The sequence below is a fragment of the Hemitrygon akajei genome, chromosome 5 (assembly GCF_048418815.1).
Source record: "Hemitrygon akajei chromosome 5, sHemAka1.3, whole genome shotgun sequence".
Classification (NCBI taxonomy): Eukaryota; Metazoa; Chordata; class Chondrichthyes; order Myliobatiformes; family Dasyatidae; genus Hemitrygon; species Hemitrygon akajei.
Window position 1 is genome coordinate 5,806,253 of NC_133128.1, and position 12,533 is coordinate 5,818,785.

At 44.8% G+C, this 12,533-nt stretch overlaps 1 protein-coding gene across 3 annotated transcripts in view; it reads left to right on the plus strand.

Moving 5' to 3' along the window:
* The window catches only part of robo2 (roundabout, axon guidance receptor, homolog 2 (Drosophila)), a 1,389,008-nt gene that overhangs the window by 453,834 nt on the left and 922,641 nt on the right, over window positions 1–12,533 (plus strand). Inside the window, exon 1 of one of the 3 annotated variants that reach the window (XM_073044780.1) lies at window positions 8,717–8,966. The exons of the other annotated variants lie outside the window; for them this stretch is intronic. Coding sequence (XP_072900881.1) covers window positions 8,801–8,966 — 166 coding nt within the window. The 5' untranslated portion in view covers window positions 8,717–8,800. Of the gene's footprint in view, window positions 1–8,716; window positions 8,967–12,533 lie in introns of those variants that run through there. 3 annotated transcript variants of the gene reach the window in all.

The window sequence follows — 12,533 nt, forward strand, 5'->3', positions numbered from 1 at the left end:
GTGGAGAGGATGTTTCCTATAGTGGGGAGTCTTGGACCAGAGGGCATAGCCTCAGAATAGAGGGATGACAATTTGGAACAGAGGTGCGGAGGAATTTCTTCAGCTAGAAGGTGGTGAATCTGTGGAATTCATTGCCACAGACGGCTGTGGAGGCCAGTCACTGGGTATGTATAAAGTCGTGGTTGCTATGTTCTTGATTAGTAAGGGTGTTAAAGACTACGGGGAGAAGGCAGCAGAATGGAGTTGAGAGAGGTAATAAATCAGTCATGATGGAATGGTGGAGCAGACCATTTCCGGCTCAGTTCTCCTCTGATGTTTTATGTATTAATTTCTCAAAATGCTGGAGGAACTCAGCAGGTCAGGCAGCATCTGTGGAGAGGAATAAAAGATCGGCACTTTGGGCTGAGACTCTTCATCACTGGGGGTGACTCCCGTTCCTGAAGCACTGCAGTCCTTCTGGGGAAGGTGCCCTATGGTAATGGTGAGGAATGAGTTCTGGCATTCGTACCAAGCCGCACTTTGCTCTTTGGATTGAAGAACAAAGAGTTGTGACTTGAAAGAGGTAGACAAGATGATCAGAGACGTACAGTGAGTGGATAGTCAGAGATGTTTTCCCAGGGCAGAAACACCTCATATGAGGAAACTGAGTTTTAGGGGATTGGAGGAGAAAGAGTAAAAGGATGTCAGAGGTAAGTTTTTTTTACACAAGGAGTGTTGGGTGCATGGAACGCTGTGCCAGGATAGTCAAGGCAGGCATGTTCGGGACATTTAAGAAACTCTTAGATAGGCACTTGGTTGATAGATAAATGGAGGATTATGTAGCAGGGAAGGGTTAGATTGATCTAAGTGTAGGTTTTAAAGGTCAGCACAAGGTTGTGGGCCAAAGGGCCTGTATTGTGCTGTAATGTTCTATTACAGCACAATACACATCCTTTGACATGTGATGTTGTGCTGATCTTTAGAAACACAAGAGTTTCTGCAGATGCTGGAAATCCAGAGCAACACAGAATGCTGGAGGAACTCAGGCAGGATCTATGGAGAGGAATAAACAGTCAACCTTTCGGACCGAGACCCTTCTTCAGGACAGTATTTCCACAGGGATTCAGACAATGCGAGAAAGGCTGACATCTGCTGTTCACTTCTAACTGCTCCACTGGGTCATAGAGCACCACAGCAGGGAAACAGGCCCTTTGGCCCATCTAGTCTGTGCTGACCTGATCTACTGCCTAGTCCCATCTACCGCAAATGTACGATTCAACACCCCTCCACACCCCCAGCCACCACGACTTTATCATTTCCTATCAGTCACCTTACATACAGACACTCCTGTGCCTGGAGTTGCTCGTCTATGCATATAAATTATTTATATTTATTGTGTTGTTTTATTATTGTGTTTTTCTGTGCTGCATTGGATCCAGAGTAACAATTATTTCCCTCTCCTGTACACTTGTGTACTGGAAATGACACTAAACAATCAAACCATATCCCTCCAGAACTCTCCCATACAGAGTGTCTTGCTGGGCTGTTTTACAGAATAATTCAAGGTTCTTAGGAAGTTCAGTTTGTCACCAAACATCGACAGATGCCCTGTTGAAACCATCGGGACTGGTTGCATCACAGCCTGGTACAATAGTTCTAGGAACACAAATGGGTAGAAGCTGCACATGGTAGCGGACTCTTTCCAATCCATTGCGAGTACCTCCCTCCCGGCCATCAGTACTAGCCGACATCCACCATCAAGATTCCCGCCACCTTCTCCCAGCTACCCACTTTATCTTCTTTGCATGCTGGCTGTTTGTATGTCTTCCTTTATGTATTGTTTATCAGAAATGCTGTTGTACTTCTTTATTTTCATGTAAATGCCTGCAGTAGATGTACCTCAGTGTAGTATGTGGTAGCAGATATGTACTTTGATAATAAATTTTACTTTGAACTCTGTCACTTCTTATACTCCTGTGCATTGGTTTCCATGCCAGCCCCTGATGCCACCAGTCAGGAGTCTCAGTGCCACTTTCTCATCCCAATCCTTCGATTTCCTCAGTCGTAGAAGCATCATCACTTCAGCCAAGTATGATGTTCTTCTAAGGAGTCAGGGTGGATTTTCTTCATGGAGAAGGCCTGTTCATGACTTTGTTTAACGTGGGGTGATTGATGCACGGGGAGCCATCACACGGCCCTTGAACAGATCAGGGTCCGGGTCCAGTGGCATGGAGTGCCAGGTGATTGGGGTCCTTCACTGCTGTTGTGAAGTATCATCTTCTGCCAGCTCCACCAGTGATTGGATCACTGGATCACTCTATCACCTTCATTGGATCACTCTTTGTCTGGAACCTCCCCTTGATTTCCACCAAGGATGACCCTACCAGGAACTAAACTCCAGGTGGCATTGCTCTTGGGATCTAGAAACCCAGAAGCCTCTACGCCATGACAAAATGATGATCCTCAGGAATTTCCTTTGTACCTTAGGACCATTGTATTGGATATTCTCAGTGACTAAGCATCCACAACTCCCAGGCAGAGAATTCCGCAGATTTAGAATCATCAGGTGAAGCAATTTCTTCTCATCCTTAAAGGCTCGCTCCTTATTTTGAGACAATGACCCTTTGGCTTGAGAGAATCTAACCAGGACTGATAAATGAATCCAAATCCTTCTGTAAAATAGCAGCGGCCGGCTGCTGCTCCTGATTGTTATAAAGTGCTGTTAATTGACCCCAATCAGCTGTGTTTATGCTGCACTCTCACCACCTGCCCACACTTCCTGCAGTTGTTGAACTAATCCTGAAAATTGTCAAGCGGCCAATGAGTGAGCTTGTTCTGGCTGCTATGTCGGCTGAGAGGATTATGTGAGTGTTGTGCCTCTCCACTCATTGCCTCCTTTAGAGATCATTAAGTCATCCATCACACTATCATCTCCTCACCTGTTGTTAACGAGAGACTCACGAGGGAGAAGCTGGTACTGCATACATCTGATAAAACTTCAAACGTTCAAGTTTCATTGGATCTCTCCGTTGACCTCCAATGAAAGCAAAAGTCAGGGAAAACTGGTTGAAAAATAAAATATAATTAACCCCAAATCAGGGAACAAAATGATGCCTGTGTGTTCAGAGTCAGAACTGGGATTAGGTTTATTAGAACAACACACACAAAATGCTGGATGAACTCAGGCAGCATCAATGGAAAAGAGTACAGTCGTCGTTTTGGGCCAAGACTGTTCCTCGGGTTTATTAGAATCAAAATCAGGATTAATATCACTAACATATGTCATGAAATTTGTTGTGCAATAGATTAAAATACTATAAATTACTATTTTATATATATATATATATATATATATATATATATACGTACACAGATTCCTATACTATACTGTATAAGTACACAGACAAGCACACACACATATATTGTACTATATGTACTATATACTGCCTGCATCAGAGAGGCATTGTATTAGTCGGTGTGCAGTCTAACACCGAGTGATCAGCTCAGTAGAGTTTCTTGTGATTGCAAGACCCTGTTAGACATTGTTAATGAGGAATGCTGCAGGTCTGATTCATTGATTTATTGGTGGACAGTAGGAACTCTGTGGCCTCAGTGGGAGTGAGAACTAGGCCTCGAGCCACGGTGTCGACTACTTACAGCTACCAAGGAAAGAGTGCTGAAATCGTTGCTCTCCACCGGAGTAGTGGGGGCCATGTGGCACCACAACCAAACTGGGTTCAGTGCTGCCCTCCAGTGTTCATTCAGCAGAAGACAAGCTGTATTGTGTTTGACTGCAGACTGCTACAAAATTCATGGACTCAGGGACTTGGACTGTATATTTTTGTGTGACTGCATTTTATTGTTATCTTACATACGATTGCTATCTTATGCTTTGTGCCACGTGTGAGTGTTGGTACGGTGGTACCTTGGCCCTGGAGTAACACTATTTCATTTGCCTGATATCATGTATGGTTGAACGATAATTAAACTTGAACTGGTACCATATATATTTAGTGAGGTTATTTTGAACACAAAAATAGTGTTTTCCTGGGATCATGGACTGTTTAGATATCTGATGGCAGAGGGGATGAAGCTATTCCTGATCGGTGAGTCTGTGTCTTCAGGCTGCTGTACCTCACTCCTGATGATGGCAATGAGAAGAGCACATTTCTGTGATGGTGAGGGTTTTGAAATGTACTTTGTTTAAAGTGGTCCAGCTTGGTCAATTGGTTGGTATGATCAATGGAATTGTAGGTAAAATCAGGTAGATGGAGCCTATCAGCCTGGGAAGGAAGTTCATCTAAGAGAGGGAAAACTCTGATATCAAACCTCCACTGCCTCGCGGCTATACCCACTCACGGGAAAGGCTTCGGGAGTAAACCCGGAGGACAAATCCGGAGCTGGGGTCCCTAAGGCAGTCCGACGTTGCCTTCAACCTCGCTCTGGCAACTCCTGCGACGATACTGGTGCCAAGCTGTATCGGCCCTTGCCCTTCCCTTGGACAACATCGGTGGCGTGGAGAGGGGAGACTTGCAGCATGGGCAACAGCTGGTCTTCCATACAACCCTGCCCAGGCCTGCGCCCTGGAGAGGACTTTCCAGGCGCAGATCCATGGTCTCGTGAGACTAACGGACGCCGTACATACATACAGATCATTTCATCACATAAATGCATTGAGTACGAGAGTAAACAGTAACGGAATGCAGAAGAGTGTCATAGTTACAGAGAAAGTGCAGTGCAGGCAGACAGTAAGGTTTAAGTCCATGACAAGGTAGGTTGTCAGTTCGAGTTCCTCTTACTGTACTAAGAGACCAGTAAATAGTTTTATGTCAGAAGGATCGAAGCTGCCCTTGAGCCTAGTGGTATGTGCTTAGTGGCTTTCATATTTTCTACCCATTGGGAGAGGGGAGAAGTGAAAATGTCTGGGGTGGGAGGGGACTTTGATTATGCTGGCTGCTTTACTGAGGCAGTGAGAAGTGCAGACAGCGTCCATGGAGGGGAGGCTGCTGAGGTGTGTGCACTACTCTGCAGTTTCTTATAGTCCTGGGCACAGCAGTGTCATTCCAAGCCTTGATGCATTCAGACAGAACGTTTTCTGTGGTGTGTCAACAAAAATTAGTGAGGGTCAAAGGGAATATGCTGAATTTCTTTACTCTCCTGAGGAAGTGGAGGTGCTGGTGAGTTTTCTCAGCTTGTCACCTAATTGGTAACTTGTTTATTTATTGTACCAAAGAACGGTGAAAAACTTGGTTTGCATGCCATCTGTAATGACCAATTCATTGCATGATGCACTGAGACAATGCCAGTGAAAACTATAACAGAGTACAGAACAAGCTTTATTTGGCAAATGTACATTGAGGCATCTGGAAAGTTCGGATGCAGCAGTCTCACAAGGGCCAACCAAAGGTGTTTTTTTTAAAAGTTCATTTTTACAATTGCAACACACTGTTGGATTTTGGGATCTTTAAGTACTGCGTATCTACCCCATCAGTGAGTTGCTGGTTGGAGGAGCGGGACTTGGTGCAGACCATGTTACAGAGAGGCGTCAGCGTTGGTGCGTGAAGGCGGTGTGCATGTAACAATGAGTGATTATCTCAGCCGTTTTTCTTGTGGTCACAAACTCTGTTGGACATTGGTAATATGGAATGCGGCAAGTCCAGTTCACTGGTTTACTGACGGGACCTATGGTGGGGGAGCTGCGTGGCCTTGGCTCTAGCACGGACCGGACCTCCTGCCACGGTCTCGCCTGTCGCAGCCACCCAGGAGAGATGACACTGGAGGTGGTGTGGCTCGACATCCATGTTAATGTTGGGGCTGCCCTCCCCTGTGTTTACTCAGCAGACGACAAGCTGGATTACATTTGTCTGCAGATTGCTGTGGACTTTTTCTTGACAGCTACGTTCATGAGCTTAGGGACTTGGGCTATATTATATTTTTTTGGCGCAACTCTATATTCACATCAGCGAAAACCGATTTGACAAACTTCTCATAGAGTTATACAGCACTGAAAACAGGCCTTTCTGCCTAACTCACCTGTGTTGACTGTGTTAGCCAGGGAGCTGGTTCCATCTGTCCATGTTTGGCCCATAGTGCTTTAAACCTAACAGTAGCATCACGATCGCTCAAGTTGAATATTATGATCTCCCAAGGACTTATCTCCTTCAGGGAGAATGCCTGTGCGTGACTTTGTTTAACATGGGGAGGCAGTCACCACATGGTCCTTGACAGATCGTGGTCAGGGCCCAGTGGTATAGAATAAGAAACATCTTGTTGTGATGTGTCATCATCTTCCACCTTTGATGTCTTGCTTGGATCACTCTTTGTTTGGAACCTCCTCTTTGACCTTACCACCACAGGAGCTAAGCTCCCGATGTGATCGCTCTTGGGATCTCAGGAACTGGCAGGCCTCTCCACCGCAACAGGGTGAGAGCCTTCTAAACCTTTCCACAACTGAGCACATCTACACAGAATATTGTCGCAGGAAAGCAGCATCCATCATCAGGGACCCCCACCACCCAGGCCATGCTCCCCTCTCACTGCCGCCACCAGGTACAGAATCCGTATCTGCATCAGATTTAATATCACCGGCATATGTCGTAAAATTTGTTAATTTTACATCAACAGTACGTCAAATACATGATAAAATAAACAGAAAAAACCTGAGTTACATTAAGCATATATACATCTATTAAATAGTTAAGCTAAAATAAGTAGTACAAAACACTGAAATAAAAATGTAGTGAATCAGTGTTCGTAAGTTCAATGTCCTTTTAGAAATCAGATGGCAGAGGGGAAGTCGCTGAATGTGTGCCTTCAGGCTTCTGTACCTCCTTCCCAATGGTAAAAGTGTGAAGCGGATCATTGACAGGAGTGTCAGGACCCACGCCACCGGGCTCAGGAACAGTTATTACCCCTCTACCAAAAGGGGATAACTTCACTCACCCCAACACTGAAGTGTTCCCACAGCCTATGAACTCACTTTCAAGACCTTTATCTCATGCTCTCGATATGTATGTATTTATTTATTTATTTATCTTTCTTTCTGTATTTACACAGTTGGTTGTCTTTTGCACACTGATTGAACACCCAAGTTGGTGCAGGGTAACATTGATTCTATTATAGTTATTATCCATTATGGATTTATTGAGTAGGCCAGCAAGAAAATGAATCTCAGGATTATTTATGTACTTGATAATAAATTTTCTTTGAACTTTGAACTTTGCATAAGGCTTATAAAATGATTTTGTACAAATGCAATGTGAATCCCAGAACTGCAAGTTCAAGTTCAGATTATTGGTCACTCAGCCGAACGCATGTACACTGCCAACGAAACAATGTTCCTCTGGACCAAGGCGCACGACACAGTATATATAACTCACACGTAACACATAAAGTAATATAACCACAAATAAATTAACAAATAATAGGGTGCATTTACAAGTTAAAAAGTAAACTCTACTGGGCTGCTGGCACTTCCTGATGAGCCCGGATGGTGGCTGGGAGATTAATCGTCTCACAGCCTGGGGGAAGAAACTGGTTCCCATCCTGACAGTTCCTGTCCTAATGCTACGGTATCTCCTGCCTGATGGCAGGGGGTCAAAGAGATTATTGGACAGATGGGGAGGGGGAATCATTGACAATGCCAAGGGCTCTGTGTAGCATCGCTCCTGATAAATATTCCTAATGGGTGAAAGAATGATCCTCCAGGCAGTCTTTGCAATATTTTTTAGGGACTTGTGGTCAGATGCCTTGCAATTCCCATGCTGGAGTTCATTGTGTATCAGCATCCCTCCAGCCCTGTACAAGCGCATCACCTCCTCCAGCCGACAGAGTCAAACAGCCTGCTCCTCACCACACCTAGCAAAACGACGTCTCCCTTTGTCTACCTAAGCGTTACTGTGTCTGAAGGTAATTGCTCGATAATGAAGCACAGTGGGATTTCTGAGAGATGCTGATGTGTACTTCGCCTTAAAGCTTTTGGAAACTTCTGCCCCTGAAAACGTACTTCTTGTTGCACTGGGAGTTCAGGGAGGTCAGAGGGCAAAGAGAGGCAGCAAAGAAAACACTAGAGAGTTTGCAGATGCTGGAAATCTAGAGTGACACGCACAAATTGCTAGAGGAACTCGGCAGGTCAGGGAATAGAAATCAGGTATGGAAATGTATAAACAATCGTTGTTTCGGGCCAAGACCCTTCCCCAGGACCGGAAAGGAAGGGGGAAGCTGTTAGAATAGAAAGGTGGGGGGGGGGGGTGAGGGGTGGGGAGGGGTGGGGAGGGGAAGGACTAACAAGAAGGTGATAGGTGAAGCCATATGGGTGGGAAAAGTAAAGAGCTGGAGAGAGAGGAGAGTGGAACATGGGGAAAGGGAAGGAGGAGGGGCACCAGGGGGAGGTGATGGGAAGGTGAGGAGAAGTGGGAAGAGGCCAGAGAGGGGAGGGGTGTAGAAGAAGAGAAAAGAAAAGACAATTCTTTCCTTTATTGGAAGCTCTCTTTGTTTTTAGCAAGAGTGCCGATTCACGTGACAGACTCATTAGTTCTGTAATGAGGTGTTTGTTGGATATAGGCACCTGGATTCGATCGTGATGTTCCCAAGGGCAATAGAAGAGAGATATTCCTGAAGGTGCACTTACGCTTGTGGGGAAAGATACTCTCCAAGGTCAAAGTCCAGATTGGACTGATGCCACGAAGGATAGAGGCAGTCGACGAGCACACAGTTTCAGAAAGGTGCTTTTATTTTTGCACCTTGCCTCCAGTTGTCTCCACACCACACGAGCTGCTGGGGCCAGTGAACTCTCTCTGGGCTCTCCCTGTCTGGCAGAGCCATGCGCCTCAGCCGGGCTGTTTCATTCTTCTGGTGGCCCTACCTCTTTCCTGAATCTTTCTCTCCAAGGCTCCACTCTCGGTGGTTTGGGGCCAAAAGGGGGGCAGCACATTCCCTTGAGATCGGAGAGAACACCACAGCTCCGTTCAACATGAAGAAGGAGAAAGGTAATTTCTATTGCTGCAATATTTGTGCATGGTCTTTGGGAACTTCATTAGCTCTGTAACTCAGTTTATATGAGACCATTGCAGGCATTAAGAGCTCGTTTAAAATTTATTAGGATTTAAAACTGAATGTTAAGAGTCTCGCCATATAGAACCTCTTTTAAAAATTCCTTGCATCGAACCTGAAGGATGATTTCAGGTTTGTTTTCTTTGTGTTCTCTGTTGGACGTGATAATGACGTCAGCTGTGGTGGGGGGAAGATAGGGTAAACAATCTTCAGTACCAGCGTACAAACAGGAGGTGCACAGCTATTCAGCAGCTGTGGAAAGAACATGGGACTCAATGGCTGAAAGTCCCTCACTTCACATCCTGAACCTATGACAGCAGAGCGTTGCTGTAAATTGGCAGATCAGTGTATTATTATCACATGTACTGAGGTCCAATGAAAATCTTTGTTTTGTTTACAATCCTACGCACCCTATCCACAACACTTTCACAGACTCTTCATCTCATGTTCTTGATACTTATTGCTTATTTATTTACCGTACTGTGCAAAAGTCTTAGGCACAGTCAGGATAGCTAAGGGCACAGTAGTTCAGTAATTTTATGTATTGCACTGTATTGCTGCTGCAAAAAAAGACAGATTTCATGAGATATGTGAGTGATGATAAACCTGTTTCTGGTATGAGTCTCTATTGTGGACTGAGAGTGGGAAGGGGGCAGGGAGAGGGGAATCATGATTGGGAAAAGGAGAGGGAGAGGGGAGGGAGCGGGAAGCACCAGAGAGACATTCTGTAATGATCAATAAACCAATTGTTTGGAATCTAATGATCTTTCTTGGTGTCTCAGGACTGAGTGTGGCTGCACCCACACCTGACACTCCTTCTCTGCCACCTGTCCCACACCCCACCTGAGAGATCCACCCTCACCATTTCTAATATCCTTTGCTCCCACTAGATCTACAAACTCACCAATACAGTACTGTGCAGAGGTCTTTTGGGTACAACTTTCATTGATCCTATTGTGTTTCTCTGTGTTTGTTGTGAGCGCCTGCAAAAAATGAATCTCAGGGTTGTATATCGTGTTAATAAATTTACTTTGAACTTTGATCCATGCAGATCATTTCATCACGTCAGTATACTGAGGTGGCACAAGGGAATTCAAAAATCATTTTTCCAGAATTCTGTATACAAAATCATGAGGGGTATAGGTAGGGTATATAAATGTGGACTTTTCTCCCTAAGGTTCCGTGAGATTAGAGCTAGAGGTCACACATTAAGGGTGAAAGGTGACATATTTAAGGGAATCTGTAGGGGAAAATTCTTCACTCAGAGGATGGTGAAAGTCTGGAACATGCTGCCAGTAGAAGTGGGGGATGAGGGTCCAACTGAAACATCTAAGAGAAGTTTGGATAGTATGGGAATGGTCCAGGTGCAGATTGATGGGACTAGGCAGATAAACAGGTCAGCACAGACTAAATGGGCTGAAGGGCCTGCTTCTCTACTGTAATTCTCTATGTCTGAGATGATGTGGAATTTCTTTGGCCAGAGGGTAGCGAATCTGTGGAATTCATTGCCACAGACAGCGATGGAGGCCAAGTCCCTGGGTATATTTGAAGCAGAATTGGATAGGTTCATTTTTAGTCAGGACATCAGAGGTTACGGGGAGAAGGCAGGAGATTAGGGTTGAGAGGAATAGTGGTGGAATGGTGGAGCAGACTCAATGAGCCAAGTGGCCTAATGTCTTATGGTCTTACGGTGTATCTGACTGTATGAATCTAATGCAGTTAATGCAGCACTACAGCAAAAGGGAGTGTGCAGTGCGACAGACAATCAGGTGCTACATCATAATGAATTAGATTGTGAAACATAAAGCCTATCTTATCGTAGCGGGGGCCATTCAATAACAGTGGGGCAGAAGCTGCATTTGAGCCTGGTGTTATGTGCTCTTAGGCTTTTGTATCTACCCAATGGCAGCGAGAAGAGAGAATGCCCAGGGTGGCTGAAGTCTTTGATTATGTTGGCCGATTTACCAAGATGCGAGAATGAATGAGAAGGAAATTCTAGTGCAGGACCCAAACAGAAACAGATGCAATTCCTAATTGAAAGCTTCTCAAATAACTTTCAAACATCTTTACACTCATGCATGGCCCCACCTTTTCCAGCCCATCCCAATCCATAAGATTTTTATTGCAGTTGTATATCTTTACATTTAGTCCAAATATCTCCTTACAATATAGCAGAAGATTTCAATCATCAAGTTTCTGTTGGCTCAGAAATCTAGTTAAGCCGCATTAGAGTATTTCATACACTTCTGGTTGCCCCATTATAGGAAGGATGTTGAAACTTTGGAGATGGTGCATAGAAACATAGAAACATAGAAAATGGGTGCAGGAGTAGGCCATTCGGCCCTTCGAGCCTGCACTGCCATTCAGTATGATCATGGCTGATCATCCAACTCAGAACCCTGTACCTGCTTTCTCTCCATACCCCCTGATCCCTTTAGCCACAAGGGCCATATCAAACTTCCTCTTAAATATAGCCAATGAACCGGCCTCAACTGTTTCCTGTGGCAGAGAATTCCACAGATTCACCACTCTCTGTGTGAAGAAGTTTTTCCTCATCTCGGTCCTAAAAGGCTTCCCCTTTATCCTTAAACTGTGACCCCTCGTTCTGGACTTCCCCAACATCGGGAACAATCTTCCTGCATCTAGCCTGTCCAATCCCTTTAGAATTTTAAATTTTAAATGCAGAAGAGGTTTAACAGGACACTGCCTGGATTAGAGGGCACAGGTTAAAACAAGAGGCTGGACAAAGTTGGATTGTTTTCTTTGGAGCGGCAAAAGCTGAGAGAAGATCTGATAGAAGTTTATAAGATTATGAGAGGCATACATGGAGTAGACAACAGTATCTTCAGTGTTGGGGTGAGTGAAGTTATAAGACATTAAGGTTATCAGATATCGGAGCAGAATTAGGCCATCGAGTCTGCTTAGCCATTTCATCGTGGCAGATCCATTTTCCCTCTTGACCCCAATCTCCTGCCTTCTCCCTGTATCCCTACATGCCCTGACCAACACAGAATCTATCAATCTCTACCCTAAACATACTAAATGACTTGGCCTCCACAGCTTCCAGTAGCAACAAATTCCACAGATTTACCACCACTCTCTGGCTGAAAAAATTCCTCCTCATCTCCATTCTAAAAAGATGTCCCTCTATTCCAAGGCTGTGTCCTCCGTTATTAGATTCCCCCACCATAGGAAACATCCTCTCCACATCCACTCTATCAAGGCCTTTCACTATTCGATAGGTTTCAATGAGTTCACCCCTCATTCTCGTGAATTCCAGTGAGTACGAGCCCAGAGTCGTCAAACACTCCCCAAGTGCATGACCACACTGTATTCCATCTGCCACTTCTTTGTCCACATTCCTAATCTGTCTAAGTCCTTCTGTAGCCTCTATGCTTCCTCAAAACTTCCTGCCCCTCCCCTATCTTTGTATCATCCACAAACTTGTCCACATAGCCATCAATTCCATCATCCAAATCATTGAGATAGAATGTAAAAAGAAG